At 40.0% G+C, this 17,344-nt stretch overlaps 1 protein-coding gene across 1 annotated transcript in view; it reads right to left on the bottom strand.

Annotated features, from left to right (window-relative positions):
- The window catches only part of LOC115124680 (attractin-like), a 258,129-nt gene that overhangs the window by 111,469 nt on the left and 129,316 nt on the right, over positions 1-17,344 (bottom strand). Inside the window, exon 12 of the mRNA XM_065004469.1 lies at positions 13,865-14,088. Coding sequence (XP_064860541.1) covers positions 13,865-14,088 — 224 coding nt within the window. The remainder of the gene's footprint in view (positions 1-13,864; positions 14,089-17,344) is intronic.

Raw genomic sequence — 17,344 nt, 5'->3', positions numbered from 1 at the left:
ATACATGATTCCTACAGTATTAGTGTTAATACATGATTCATACAGTATTAGTATTGATACATGATTCATACAGTATTAGTGTTAATACATGATTCATACAGTATCAGTATTAATACATGATTCATACAGTATCAGTATTAATACATGATTCATACAGTATTAGTGTTAATACATGATTCATACAGTATCAGTATTAATACATGATTCATACAGTATCAGTATTAATACATGATTCATACAGTATCAGTGTTAATACATGATTCATACAGTATTAGTATTGATACATGATTCATACAGTATCAGTATTAATACATGATTCATACAGTATCAGTATTAATACATGATTCATACAGTATCAGTGTTAATACATGATTCATACAGTATTAGTGTTAATACATGATTCATACAGTATCAGTATTAATACATGATTCATACAGTATCAGTATTAATACATGATTCATACAGTATCAGTGTTAATACATGATTCATACAGTATTAGTATTGATACATGATTCATACAGTATCAGTGTTAATACATGATTCATACAGTATTAGTATTAATACATGATTCATACAGTATTAGTAAAGTATCAGTATTAATACATGATTCATACAGTATTAGTATTAATACATGATTCATACAGTATTAGTAAAGTATCAGTATTAATACATGATTCGTACAGTATTAGTATTAATACATGATTCATACAGTATTAGTAAAGTATCAGTATTAATACATGATTCATACAGTATTAGTAAAGTATCAGTATTAATACATGATTCGTACAGTATTAGTATTAATACATGATTCATACAGTATTAGTAAAGTATCAGTATTAATACATGATTCATACAGTATTAGTAAAGTTCAGTATTAATACATGATTCGTACAGTATTAGTATTAATACATGATTCATACAGTATTAGTAAAGTATCAGTATTAATACATGATTCATACAGTATTAGTAAAGTATCAGTATTCATACATGATTCGTACAGTATTAGTATTCATACATGATTCATACAGTATTAGTATTCATACATGATTCATACAGTATTAGTAAAGTATCAGTATTAATACATGATTCATACAGTATTAGTAAAGTATCAGTATTAATATATGATTCATACAGTATTACTATTCATACATGATTCGTATAGTATTAGTACAGTATTAGTATAGTAGTAGTATTGGCTGTACAGCTGTACTGGTCATTGGTCATGACCGTTGTCAACATCCACAACAAAATGTCTCCAGTCATTTTTTTACATTTACTGTTGAAACGCGATATCCCAAGTATAAATACAGTAAAGTACACACAAATGGTAAAAAAATAAATGTTTTGTGCAATGTATTTTTAGACAACTAAAAAGGAGCAGGGCATTCAAGTTGTTGGTCTGATGGAAACTCGAGATCTCAGCCTCCATCTTGCTTGAGGAACAATAGATAAAAGAGGAAGCACCCCCCCCCTTAATGCTGATTGGCTGACAGCCGTGGTATATCAGACCACGGGTAGGACAAAACATATATTTTTACTGTTCTAATTGTGTTGGTAACCAGTTTATAATAGCGATAAGGCACCTCGGGAGTTGTGGTATATGGTCAATATACCACGGCTAAGGGCTGTGTCCAGGTACTCTGTGTTGCGTCGTGCCTAAGAACAGCCCTTAGCCGTGGTATATTGGCCATACACCACACCCCCTCAGAACTATTGCTTAATTAGACATGATCAGTTCTAGGGCATTGCTGCCTGACTTTTGGAGTCCTGTGTTAGATGTGTGTGAAAGATATTCAGGATGCAGTTTTCATCTCCAACCCCAGAAAATGAGTCTGCCAACGGGGAAATAGAGGAGATTACTGCAGCCGTGACAACACGACACCGAACCAAACACAGCATGTTAGAAGACCCAGCTGGAGAGCTAGTCCGAAGTAACGTCCTGAACACACACAGAGACATGTACGCACACAGAGAGACACACATACCTCCAGAAAACACACAGATGAATATGTGCAAGAGGATGGCCCAGACACTGGACTGCACTGTAGACACAACCAGATGTACTGCACTGTACACACAACCAGATGTACTGCACTGTACACACAAACAGATGTACTGCACTGTGCACACAACCAGATGTACTGCACTGTAGACACAACCAGATGTACTGCACTGTACACACAGACATATGTACTGCACTGTACACACAGATAGATATACTGCACTGTAGACAAACAGATGTACTGCACTGTACAGTCGTGGCGACAAGTTTTGAGAACGACACAACTATTCGTTTTCACAAACTGCTGCCTCTGTTTGCATGATGGCAATTTGCATATACTCCAGAATGTTATGAAGAGTCATCAAATGAATTGCAATTAATTGCAAAGTCCCTCTTTGCCATGCAAATGAACTGAATCCCAAAAAACATTTCCACTGCATTTCAGCCCTGCCACAAAAGGACCAGCTGACATCATGTTAGTGATTCTCTCATTAACACAGGTGTCGTCGTTGACGAGGACAAGGCTGGAGATCACTCTGTCATGCTAGAAGATTCAAAAGGAGGGTGGTGCTTAGAATCATTGTTCTTCCTCTGTCAACCATGGTTACCTGTAAGTAAACATGTGCCGTGCATCATTGCTTTGCACAAAAAAGGGCTTCACAGGCAAGGATATTGCTGCCAGTAAGATTGCACCTAAATCAACCATTTATCAGATCATCAGGGACTTCAAGGAGAGCGGTTCAATTGTTGTGAAGAAGACTTCAGGGCGCCCAAGAAAGTCTAGCGGCTCCTAAAGTTGATTCAGCTGCGGGATCGGGGCACCACCAGTACAGAGCTTGCTCAGGAATGGCAGCAGGCAGGTGTGAGTGCATCTGCATGCACAGTGAGGCTAAGAATTTTGGAGGATGGCCTGGTGTCAAGAAGGGCAGCAAAGAACCCACTTCTCTCCAGGAAAAACATCAGCGACAGACTGATATTCTGCAAAAGGTACAGGGATTGGACTGCTGAAGACTGGGCTCTCTGATGAATCCCCTTTCCGCTTGTTTAGGGCATCAGGAAAAAAAGCTTGTCCGGAGAAGACAAGGTGAGCGCTACCATAAGTCCTGTATCATGCCAACAGTAAAGCATCCTGAGACCATTCATGTGTGGGGTTGCTTCTCAGCCAAGGGAGTGGGCTCACTCACAATTTTGCCTAAACACAGCCATGAATAAAGAAGGGTACCAACACATCCTTCGAGAGAAACTTCTCCCAACCATCCAGGAACAGTTTGGTCACGAACAATGCCTTTTCCAGCATGATGGAGCACCTTGCCATAAGGCAAAAGTGATAAGTAAGTGATCAGGTAACAAAACATCAATACTTTGGGTCCATGGCCAGGAAACTCCCCAGACCTTAATCCCATTGAGAATTTGTGGTCAATCCTCAAGAGGCGGGTGGACAAACAAAAACCCACAAATTCTGACAAACTCCAAGCATTGGTTATGCAAGAATGGGCTGCCATCAGTCAGGATGTGGCCCAGAAGTTAATTGACAGCATGCCATGGCGGATTGCAGAGGTCTTGAAAAAGAAGGGTCAACACTGCAAATATTGACTCTTTGCATCAACTTCATGTAATTGTCAATAAAAGCCTTTGACACTTATGAAATGCTTGTAATTATACTTCAGTATTCCATAGTAACATCTGACAAAAATATCTAAAGACACATTCTCAAACCTTTTGGCCATGACTGTACACACAGATGTCAAGCAAAGAGGCACTGAGTTTGAAGGTAGGCCTTGAAATACATCCACAGGTACACCTCCAATTGACTCAAATGACGTCAATTAGCCTATCAGAAGCTTCTAAAGCCATGACATTTTCTGGAATTTTGTTAACTTATGTTAACTTCTGATCCACTGGAATTGTGATACAGTGAATTATAAGTGAAATAATCTGTCTGTAAACAATTGTTGGAAAAATGACTTGTGTCATGTACAAAGTAGATGTCCTAACCGACTTGACAAAACTATAGTTTGTTAATTAACAAAAAATGTGTTGAGTGATTGAAAAAAAGAGTTTTAAATGACTCCAACCTAAGTGTATGTAAACTTCCGACTTCAACTGTAGATATACTGCACTGTACACACATATATATACTGCACTGCACACACAGATATATATACTGCACTGTACACACAGATAGATATACTGCACTGTACACACAGATAGATATACTGCACTGCACACACAGATAGATATACTGCACTGTACACACACATATATATATACTGCACTGTACACACAGATAGATATACTGCACTGTACACACAGATATATATACTGCACTGTACACACAGATAGATATACTGCACTGTACACACAGATAGATATACTGCACTGTACACACAGATAGATATACTGCACTGTACAGACATATATATACATACTGCACTGTACACACAGATAGATATACTGCACTGTACACACATATATATATATACTGCACACACAGATATATATACTGCACTGTACACACAGATAGATAGATATACTGCACTGTACACACAGATAGATATACTGCACTGTACACACAGATAGATATACTGCACTGTACACACAGATATATATACTGCACTGTACACACAGATATATATACTGCACTGTACACACAGATAGATATACTGCACTGTACACACAGATATATATACTGCACTGTACACACATATATATATACACTGCACTGTACACACATATATATATATACTGCACTGTACACACATATATATACATACTGCACTGTACACACAGATATATATACTGCACTGTACACACATATATATATATACTGCACTGTACACACAGATATATATACTGCACTGTACACACAGATATATATACTGCACTGTACACACATATATATATACTGCACTGTACACACATATATATATATACTGCACTGTACACACAGATATATATACTGCACTGTACACACAGATATATATACTGCACTGTACACACAGATATATATATACTGCACTGTACACACAGATATATATATACTGCACTGTACACACATATATATATATATACTGCACTGTACACACATATATATACATACTGCACTGTACACACAGATATATATACTGCACTGTACACACAGATATATATACTGCACTGTACACACAGATATATATATACTGCACTGTACACACAGATATATATACTGCACTGTACACACAGATATATATACTGCACTGTACACACATATATATATATACTGCACTGTACACACAGATATATATACTGCACTGTACACACAGATATATATACTGCACTGTACACACATATATATATATATACTGCACTGTACACACATATATATATACTGCACTGTACACACATATATATATACTGCACTGTACACACATATATATATACTGCACTGTACACACAGATAGATATACTGCACTGTACACACATATATATATACTGCACTGTACACACATATATATATACTGCACTGTACACACATATATACTGCACTGTACACACATATATACTGCACTGTACACACAGATAGATATACTGCACTGTACACACATATATATATATATACTGCACTGTACACACAGATATAGATATACTGCACTGTACACACATATATATATACTGCACTGTACACACATATATATACTGCACTGTACACACAGATAGATATACTGCACTGTACACACAGATATATATATACTGCACTGTACACACAGATAGATATACTGCACTGTACACACAGATAGATATACTGCACTGTACACACAGATATAGATATACTGCACTGTACACACATATAGATATACTGCACTGTACACACATATATATATATACTGCACTGTACACACAGATATAGATATACTGCACTGTACACACATATATATATACTGCACTGTACACACATATATATACTGCACTGTACACACAGATAGATATACTGCACTGTACACACAGATATAGATATACTGCACTGTACACACAGATAGATATACTGCACTGTACACACAGATAGATATACTGCACTGTACACACAGATATAGATATACTGCACTGTACACACAGATAGATATACTGCACTGTACACACAGATAGATATACTGCACTGTACACACAGATATAGATATACTGCACTGTACACACAGATAGATATACTGCACTGTACACACAGATATAGATATACTGCACTGTACACACAGATATAGATATACTGCACTGTACACACAGATATAGATATACTGCACTGTACACACAGATAGATATACTGCACTGTACACACAGATAGATATACTGCACTGTACACACAGATAGATATACTGCACTGTACACACAGATAGATATACTGCACTGTACACACAGATATAGATATACTGCACTGTACACACAGATATAGATATACTGCACTGTACACACAGATAGATATACTGCACTGTACACACAGATATAGATATACTGCACTGTACACACAGATATAGATATACTGCACTGTACACACAGATAGATATACTGCACTGTACACACAGATAGATATACTGCACTGTACACACAGATATAGATATACTGCACTGTACACACAGATAGATATACTGCACTGTACACACAGATATATATACTGCACTGTACACACAGATATAGATATACTGCACTGTACACACAGATAGATATACTGCACTGTACACACAGATATATATACTGCACTGTACACACAGATATAGATATACTGCACTGTACACACAGATATATATACTGCACTGTACACACAGATATATATACTGCACTGTACACACAGATATATATACTGCACTGTACACACATATATATATATATATACTGCACTGTACACACAGATATAGATATACTGCACTGTACACACAGATAGATATACTGCACTGTACACACAGATATATATACTGCACTGTACACACAGATATATATATACTGCACTGTACACACATATATATATATACTGCACTGTACACACAGATATATATACTGCACTGTACACACAGATATATATACTGCACTGTACACACATATATATATATATATACTGCACTGTACACACAGATATAGATATACTGCACTGTACACACATATATATATACTGCACTGTACACACATATATATATACTGCACTGTACACACATATATATATACTGCACTGTACACACAGATAGATATACTGCACTGTACACACATATATATATACTGCACTGTACACACATATATATATACTGCACTGTACACACATATATACTGCACTGTACACACATATATACTGCACTGTACACACAGATAGATATACTGCACTGTACACACATATATATATATACTGCACTGTACACACAGATATAGATATACTGCACTGTACACACATATATATATACTGCACTGTACACACATATATATACTGCACTGTACACACAGATAGATATACTGCACTGTACACACAGATATATATATACTGCACTGTACACACAGATAGATATACTGCACTGTACACACAGATAGATATACTGCACTGTACACACAGATATAGATATACTGCACTGTACACACAGATAGATATACTGCACTGTACACACATATATATATATACTGCACTGTACAGACAGATATAGATATACTGCACTGTACACACATATATATATACTGCACTGTACACACAGATAGATATACTGCACTGTACACACAGATATAGATATACTGCACTGTACACACAGATATAGATATACTGCACTGTACACACAGATAGATATACTGCACTGTACACACAGATAGATATACTGCACTGTACACACAGATATAGATATACTGCACTGTACACACAGATAGATATACTGCACTGTACACACAGATAGATATACTGCACTGTACACACAGATATAGATATACTGCACTGTACACACAGATAGATATACTGCACTGTACACACAGATATAGATATACTGCACTGTACACACAGATAGATATACTGCACTGTACACACAGATAGATATACTGCACTGTACACACAGATAGATATACTGCACTGTACACACAGATAGATATACTGCACTGTACACACAGATATAGATATACTGCACTGTACACACAGATATAGATATACTGCACTGTACACACAGATAGATATACTGCACTGTACACACAGATAGATATACTGCACTGTACACACAGATATAGATATACTGCACTGTACACACAGATAGATATACTGCACTGTACACACAGATATATATACTGCACTGTACACACAGATATAGATATACTGCACTGTACACACAGATAGATATACTGCACTGTACACACAGATATATATACTGCACTGTACACACAGATATAGATATACTGCACTGTACACACAGATATATATACTGCACTGTACACACAGATATATATACTGCACTGTACACACAGATAGATATACTGCACTGTACACACAGATATATATACTGCACTGTACACACAGATATATATACTGCACTGTACACACAGATACAATGCATAAAAAAAAAAATCCTTATTTATATAAGTATTCAGACTACAAGTCTCCAAGTCCCAGGCACTTTCCAAGAACACAGTGGCCTTCATCATTCTTAAATGGAGAAGGGCCTTGGAGAAGTTAGGAACCACCAAAACTCTTCCTAGAACTGGCCGCCCGGCCAAACTGAACAATCGGGGGAGAAGGGCCTTGGTCAGTGAGGTGGCAAAGAACCCGATGGTCACTCACACAGAGCTCCAGAGATCCTCTATGGAGATGGGAGAACCTTCCAGAAGGACAACCATCTCTGCAGCACTCCACCAATCAGGCCTTTATTGCCAGATGGAACCCACTCCTCAGTAAAAGGCACGACTGCCAGCGTGGAGTTGGAGCCAAAAAAAGCACTTAAAGAACAGACCTTGAGAAACAAGATTCTCTGGTCTGATGAAACCAAGATTGAACTCTTTGGCCTGAATGTGAAGCGTCATGTCTGGAGGAAACCTGGCACCATCTCTATGGTGAAGCCTGCTGGTGGCAGAATCATGCTGTGGGGATGTGTTTCAGTGCCTGGGACTTGGAGACTAGTCCGGATCGAAGGAAAGATGAACGGAGCAAAGTACAGAAAGATAATTGATGAAAATATTGCACCTCATGCTTGCCACGGTATGATGCAACTTTTAAATGAAGATCCACTGTATACTAACAGATATGAAGATACTAACAAGGCGTTCTCATTGGACCGCATGCTGCTATGTATTCAGAGAAGGATGGGATGGCACACCTGTCAGGTCCTATGTTCAATATGTCAGACAGAATGGACCTGGTTATCAGAGGGACAGCTAGTTGATTTGAGGCATGAAGTTGGTTAGATAGGAGGCCATGGTTATCAGAGGGATAGCTAGTTGATTTGAGGCATGAAGTTGGTTAGATAGGAGGCCATGGTTATCAGAGGGATAGCTAGTTGATTTGAGACATGAACTTGGTTAGATAGGAGGCCATGGTTATCAGAGGGATAGCTAGTTGATTTGAGGCATGAAGTTGGTTAGATAGGAGGCCATGGTTATCAGAGGGATAGCTAGTTGATTTGAGGCATGAAGTTGGTTAGATAGGAGGCCATGGTTATCAGAGGGATAGCTAGTTGATTTGAGACATGAAGTTGGTTAGATAGGAGGCCATGGTTATCAGAGGGATAGCTAGTTGATTTGAGACATGAACTTGGTTAGATAGGAGGCCATGGTTATCAGAGGGATAGCTAGTTGATTTGAGGCATGAAGTTGGTTAGATAGGAGGCCATGGTTATCAGAGGGATAGCTAGTTGATTTGAGGCATGAAGTTGGTTAGATAGGAGGCCATGGTTATCAGAGGGATAGCTAGTTGATTTGAGGCATGAAGTTGGTTAGATAGGAGGCCATGGTTATCAGAGGGATAGCTAGTTGATTTGAGGCATGAAGTTGGTTAGATAGGAGGCCATGGTTATCAGAGGGATAGCTAGTTGATTTGAGGCATGAAGTTGGTTAGATAGGAGGCCATGGTTATAACATGGGGTAATCTTGGTTAATCCATCACTAAAATATTCCATAATTAGTCAGATGTTAAGAGAAGAGATAGAACCAAGATTGGACCCAGAAAGAAGAACTCCATCCTCTCTCCATCCTCTCTCAGTTACAGGCAAGCATATGGGCCAAATGTCCCCTCCTGTTACAACACTTGAAAGATCCTAACACGGTTGAAATAGTGATTTGTCTTCTGAACTAATGCTGTTCTCATGCATCCCACTGTATCGTGACAGATCTATGGTACCATTTACGTTTATGAAGTCTGTCCACCACAGATTAGAAATGGTTAACTGTACAATATGATTTGTGAAACGGTAGAAGGCACCTACATGCATTGTACTGTACATAAATACAGGTAAGATAAGGACGGCACATCAGAAAGACAGCACAGAGCATTGTTTAATTTGTCAGGCAGAATGACCATGTTAATAAAGGCACCAGATGTCTCATGAGGATTTGAGACTGGTTGAAGTTGGTTCTAGCCTGGTCCCAGATCTGGTTGAAGTTGGTTCTAGCCTGGTCCCAGATCTGGTTGAAGTTGGTTCTAGCCTGGTCCCAGATCTGGTTGAAGTTGGTCCTAGCCTGGTCCCAGATCTGGTTGAGCCTGGTCCCAGATCTGGTTGAAGTTGGTCCTAGCCTGGTCCCAGATCTGGTTGAAGTTGGTTCTAGCCTGGTCCCAGATCTGGTTGAAGTTGGTCCTAGCCTGGTCCCAGATCTGTTTGAAGTTGGTCCTAGCCTGGTCCCAGATCTGGTTGTGTATCCTGCCAACCCCTATGGTCATTGTGTGAAATATGTGACCCGTTTCAGGAAACCAGGCATCTGTCACGAGTCTCTACTTCACAGGAGCCATTTGAACCTAAACTTGATTTTTTAATCAAAATGTGTTGTTTGACAGAAATGCCTTCTGGGACGTGAACTTTCATGTGCCTTAATAACAAAATGTGTATGCCATCTGTAAATACGAATAAAATGGTCAAATTATGAGCCAAGTTGGTTTAGTTATTGAAAAAGTTGGCAACTTTCCAGCTAGCCATGATTGGCTGAGATAATGAGTGGGCTGGACATGCAGAGAGATACGTTCTGATTGGTCTGCCATGTAGCACACCTCTGTCTATAATAGGAGCTGGTCAGTATCTGTAGGTAATCCTTTCTAACACTGCTTTTTTGAATGACATCACGTAGTATAACTGCATCAGTGTTGCTCTCCACTTTCTGAATGACATCACATAGTAGAACTACATCAGTGTTGCTCTCCACTTTCTGAATGACATCACATAGTAGAACTACATCAGTGTTGCTCTCCATTTTCTGGAGGACATCACATAGTAGAACTACATCAGTGTTGCTCTCCACTTTCTGAATGACATCACATAGTAGAACTACATCAGTGTTGCTCTCCACTTTCTGAATGACATCACATAGTAGAACTACATCAGTGTTGCTCTCCACTTTCTGAATGACATCACATAGTAGAACTACATCAGTGTTGCTCTCCACTTTCTGGAAGACATCACGTAGTAGAAGTGTTGCTCTCTTCAAACTAAAAGACAACCATGGCATCCGTGACAGAGAGGGAGAAGTGTCCAACCATGTATACGGGTAATAGAGTCTATCTAGCTACATTTTCAGATATTACAAGTTTCTAATTTAGTCAGAAAGTCATTTTCATTTTAAGTTAAAGTTAGAGAAAGGGGGGTTCCTAGTCAGTTGTACAACTGAATGCCTTCAACTGAAATGTGTCTTCCACGTTTAACACAACCCCTCTGAATCAGAGAGGTGTGTCTTCCACGTTTAACCCAACCCCTCTGAATCAGAGAGGTGTGTCTTCCACGTTTAACCCAACCCCTCTGAATCAGAGAGGTGTGTCTTCCACGTTTAACCCAACCCCTCTGAATCAGAGAGGTGTGTCTTCCATGTTTAACCCAACCCCTCTGAATCAGAGAGGTGTGTCTTCCACGTTTAACCCAACCCCTCTGAATCAGAGGTGTGTCTTCCACGTTTAACCCAACCCCTCTGAATCAGAGAGGTGTGTCTTCCACGTTTAACCCAACCCCTCTGAATCAGAGAGGTGTGTCTTCCACGTTTAACCCAACCCCTCTGAATCAGAGAGGTGTGTCTTCCACGTTTAACCCAACCCCTCTGAATCAGAGAGGTGTGTCTTCCACGTTTAACCCAACCCCTCTGAATCAGAGAGGTGTGTCTTCCACGTTTAACCCAACCCCTCTGAATCAGAGAGGTGTGTCTTCCACGTTTAACCCAACCCCTCTGAATCAGAGAGGTGTGTCTTCCACGTTTAACCCAACCCCTCTGAATCAGAGAGGTGTGTCTTCCACGTTTAACCCAACCCCTCTGAATCAGAGAGGTGTGTCTTCCACGTTTAACCCAACCCCTCTGAATCAGAGAGGTGTGTCTTCCACATTTAACCCAACCCCTCTGAATCAGAGGGGTGTGTCTCAAGGGGGGGGCTGCCATAATCGACATCCATGTCTTCGGCGCCCTGGAGAAAGGGCCTTGCTCAGGGGCAGAACGACAGATTTGTACCTTGTCAGCTCGGGGATTCGATCCAGCAACCTTTCGGTTACTAGCTAGCTAACGTTAGCTGGTTGGTTAGCTAGCTAACGTTACGTGTTTGATCTGTGTAGTAATATTATTCCTCTCAGAGCCGTTTGTATTGCTAGTTATAGCCTAATGCTAGTTATAGCCTAATGCTAGTTATAGCCTAATGCTAGTTATAGCCTAATGCTAGTTATAGCCTAATGCTAGTTATAGCCTAATGCTAGTTATATCCTAATGTTAGTTAGCTAACATTGAACCTGGTTAGTTTAGCTACCTGCAGATTCATGCAGGGCAGTAACATTACGAGTTGGGATTATTGTTTAGCTAGCTAGCTACATGTCTAAACAAAAGACTCCACTATGCAACTAACCATTTCAATAGAATGTTTGTCACTGCGACAACTGTCAATAGACGTAGCTGGTAAATTAGCTCTGGCCATCTGATTTCAGAGCACTCTCGTCTAAACGTGGCAGAGCGCAGAATAACTGACGAATTTACCAACGCTCAACACCCGTTGAATATGGCCGGTGTCAGTAGAAGTTGGCAAAAAAAGTGTAATTAAATTGTTGCCAGCAGCACAGTTAGTCACCAACGCTCTGGATAACATGAAAACAGCCTAACCAGCTCTGCTAGGGAGAGTAATATGGTCAGAGAGCTGTTCTCTCATTTGTGTCTGGAAGTAGCTAGCAGCTAGCCAACGTTAGCCAGTTAGCTTGGGTGCTTGACTGCTGCTGTTAGGGCAGAATGCTCGGATCAACCCTGCTCCTCAGCCAGAGCGTCCAGTGTGGCTCCGAGAGCCAAACGCTCTTAGCACACTCTGGCAACTCCAGACTAAATTTACGAACACACCTGTAGTATAAACCAGCCTTAAGTCTTGAAATATTTGGTTGTTTAGTACATGGCCTCACAGGTGAATCCTGAAAGAGATGGGTGGGGCTAAAGCTTAAGAGGGTGTGAACAATGCTGGATGGGTGTAAACAAAGAAGAACTCTCCAGTAGGTACCAAAATATTCAAGGGACATTTTCTCAAAAGTGAGGTTACAAGTTTATCAGCTTTCAAAGCAGAATTACTTTCCCATTGTTCCTCAAATGCAGTGTATGATATACCATTTTGTAGCTCTGAGTCACTACTTTTATCCAATGTATGAAACACCATTTCAAATGTTGATAAATAAGACCAAATCGAGCCGGGTGGTCACATATGTGGAACTAGGCTAGTGATTAGATAGACAGGTCACCTACATGTTCTGGTTCCACAGGAGGCCAGGGTGGTCTGCTCATCCAGGAATCCAGGGTTCGAGTCCCAGGGCAGGCAGGAGCCCAGGTTAGCATTCCAAACGCAGTGAACCCCCGGCCAGGCCGCTATACAGGCGGCAGCGCTGGGAGCGCTGGAGCAGCTGGCTGGCGTGTAGATCAGGACATCACTCAACAACAGACTGTTGAACCCCCCAAACACATACATCACACTGTAGGGGGGAGGGAGGAGTAGAAAGAAAGATAAGACACATGAAAGTACAGTAAGCTTTTTCTCTAGACATAGTTCCCATAGACATAGTTCCCTAGACATAGTTCCCTAGACATAGTTCCCTAGACATAGTTCCCATAGACATAGTTCCCTAGACATAGTTCCCTAGACATAGTTCCATAGACATAGTTCCCATAGACATAGTTCCCATAGACATAGTTCCCTAGACATAGTTCCCTAGACATAGTTCCCTAGACATAGTTCCCATAGACATAGTTCCCATAGACATAGTTCCCATAGACATAGTTCCCATAGACATAGTTCCCCAGACATAGTTCCCCAGACATAGTTCCCCAGACATAGTTCCCTAGACATAGTTCCCTAGACATAGTTCCCTAGACATAGTTCCCTAGACATAGTTCCCTAGACATAGTTCCCATAGACATAGTTCCCCAGACATAGTTCCCCAGACATAGTTCCCCAGACATAGTTCCCATAGACATAGTTCCCTAGACATAGTTCCCATATACATAGTTCCCTAGACATAGTTCCCATAGACATAGTTCCCTAGACATAGTTCCCTAGACATAGTTCCCATAGACATAGTTCCCTAGACATAGTTCCCTAGACATAGTTCCCCTAGACATAGTTCCCATAGACATAGTTCCCATAGACATAGTTCCCATAGACATAGTTCCCATAGACATAGTTCCCATAGACATAGTTCCCATAGACATAGTTCCCATAGACATAGTTCCCTAGATATAGTTCCCCTAGACATAGTTCCCCTAGACATAGTTCCCTAGACATAGTTCCCTAGACATAGTTCCCATAGACATAGTTCCCTAGACATAGTTCCCTAGACATAGTTCCCTAGACATAGTTCCCATAGACATAGTTCCCATAGACATAGTTCCCATAGACATAGTTCCCATAGACATAGTTCCCTAGACATAGTTCCCTAGACATAGTTCCCATAGACATAGTTCCCATAGACATAGTTCCCATAGACATAGTTCCCTAGACATAGTTCCCATAGACATAGTTCCCATAGACATAGTTCCCATAGACATAGTTCCCATAGACATAGTTCCCATAGACATAGTTCCCTAGACATAGTTCCCTAGACATAGTTCCCATAGACATAGTTCCCATAGACATAGTTCCCTAGACATAGTTCCCATAGACATAGTTCCCTAGACATAGTTCCCTAGACATAGTTCCCATAGACATAGTTCCCATAGACATAGTTCCCTAGACATAGTTCCCTAGACATAGTTCGCATAGACATAGTTCCCATAGACATAGTTCCCTAGACATAGTTCCCTAGACATAGTTCCCATAGACATAGTTCCCTAGAAACAGTTCCCTAGACATAGTTCCCATAGACATAGTTCCCTAGACATAGTTCCCATAGACATAGTTCCCTAGACATAGTTCCCTAGACATAGTTCCCTAGACATAGTTCCCATAGACATAGTTCCCATAGACATAGTTCCCATAGACATAGTTCCCCTAGACATAGTTCCCTAGACATAGTTCCCTAGACATAGTTCCCATAGACATAGTTCCCATAGACATAGTTCCCATAGACATAGTTCCCTAGACATAGTTCCCATAGACATAGTTCCCATAGACATAGTTCCCATAGACATAGTTCCCATAGACATAGTTCCCATAGACATAGTTCCCTAGACATAGTTCCCTAGACATAGTTCCCATAGACATAGTTCCCTAGACATAGTTCCCATAGACATAGTTCCCATAGACATAGTTCCCTAGACATAGTTCCCATAGACATAGTTCCCATAGACATAGTTCCCATAGACATAGTTCCCTAGACATAGTTCCCTAGACATAGTTCCATAGTTCCCATAGACATAGTTCCCTAGACATAGTTCCCTAGACATAGTTCCCATAGACATAGTTCCCTAGAAACAGTTCCCTAGACATAGTTCCCATAGACATAGTTCCCTAGACATAGTTCCCATAGACATAGTTCCCTAGACATAGTTCCCTAGACATAGTTCCCTAGACATAGTTCCCTAGACATAGTTCCCCTAGACATAGTTCCCCTAGACATAGTTCCCCTAGACATAGTTCCCTAGACATAGTTCCCATAGACATAGTTCCCATAGACATAGTTCCCATAGACATAGTTCCCATAGACATAGTTCCCATAGACATAGTTCCCTAGACATAGTTCCCTAGACATAGTTCCCTAGACATAGTTCCCTAGACATAGTTCCCATAGACATAGTTCCCATAGACATAGTTCCCATAGACATAGTTCCCATAGACATAGTTCCCTAGACATAGTTCCCTAGAAACAGTTCCCTAGAAACAGTTCCCTAGACATAGTTCCCTAGACATAGTTCCCTAGACATAGTTCCCATAGACATAGTTCCCATAGACATAATTCCCATAGACATAGTTCCCATAGACATAGTTCCCTAGACATAGTTCCCTAGACATAGTTCCCTAGACATAGTTCCCATAGACATAGTTCCCATAGACATAGTTCCCATAGACATAGTTCCCTAGACATAGTTCCCTAGACATAGTTCCCTAGACATAGTTCCCTAGACATAATTCCCTAGACATAATTCCCATAGACATAGTTCCCATAGACATAGTTCCCATAGACATAGTTCCCATAGACATAATTCCCATAGACATAGTTCCCATAGACATAGTTCCCATAGACATAGTTCCCATAGACATAGTTCCCTAGACATAGTTCCCTAGACATAGTTCCCATAGACATAGTTCCCTAGACATAGTTCCCTAGAAACAGTTCCCTAGAAACAGTTCCCTAGACATAGTTCCCTAGACATAGTTCCCTAGACATAGTTCCCATAGACATAGTTCCCATAGACATAGTTCCCATAGACATAGTTCCCATAGACATAGTTCCCTAGACATAGTTCCCTAGACATAGTTCCCTAGACATAGTTCCCATAGACATAGTTCCCATAGACATAGTTCCCTAGACATAGTTCCCTAGACATAGTTCCCTAGACATAATTCCCTAGACATAATTCCCATAGACATAGTTCCCATAGACATAGTTCCCATAGACATAGTTCCCATAGACATAATTCCCATAGACATAGTTCCCATAGACATAGTTCCCATAGACATAGTTCCCATAGACATAGTTCCCATAGACATAGTTTTATAGACATAGTTCCCATAGACATAGTTCCCTAGACATAGTTCCCATAGACATAATTCCCATAGACATAGTTCCCTAG

This window comes from Oncorhynchus nerka, linkage group LG18 (assembly GCF_034236695.1).
Source record: "Oncorhynchus nerka isolate Pitt River linkage group LG18, Oner_Uvic_2.0, whole genome shotgun sequence".
NCBI lineage: Eukaryota > Metazoa > Chordata > Actinopteri > Salmoniformes > Salmonidae > Oncorhynchus > Oncorhynchus nerka.
The sequence above is the reverse complement of the archived record's forward strand: the minus strand, read 5'-3'. Positions and strand labels throughout refer to the sequence as shown.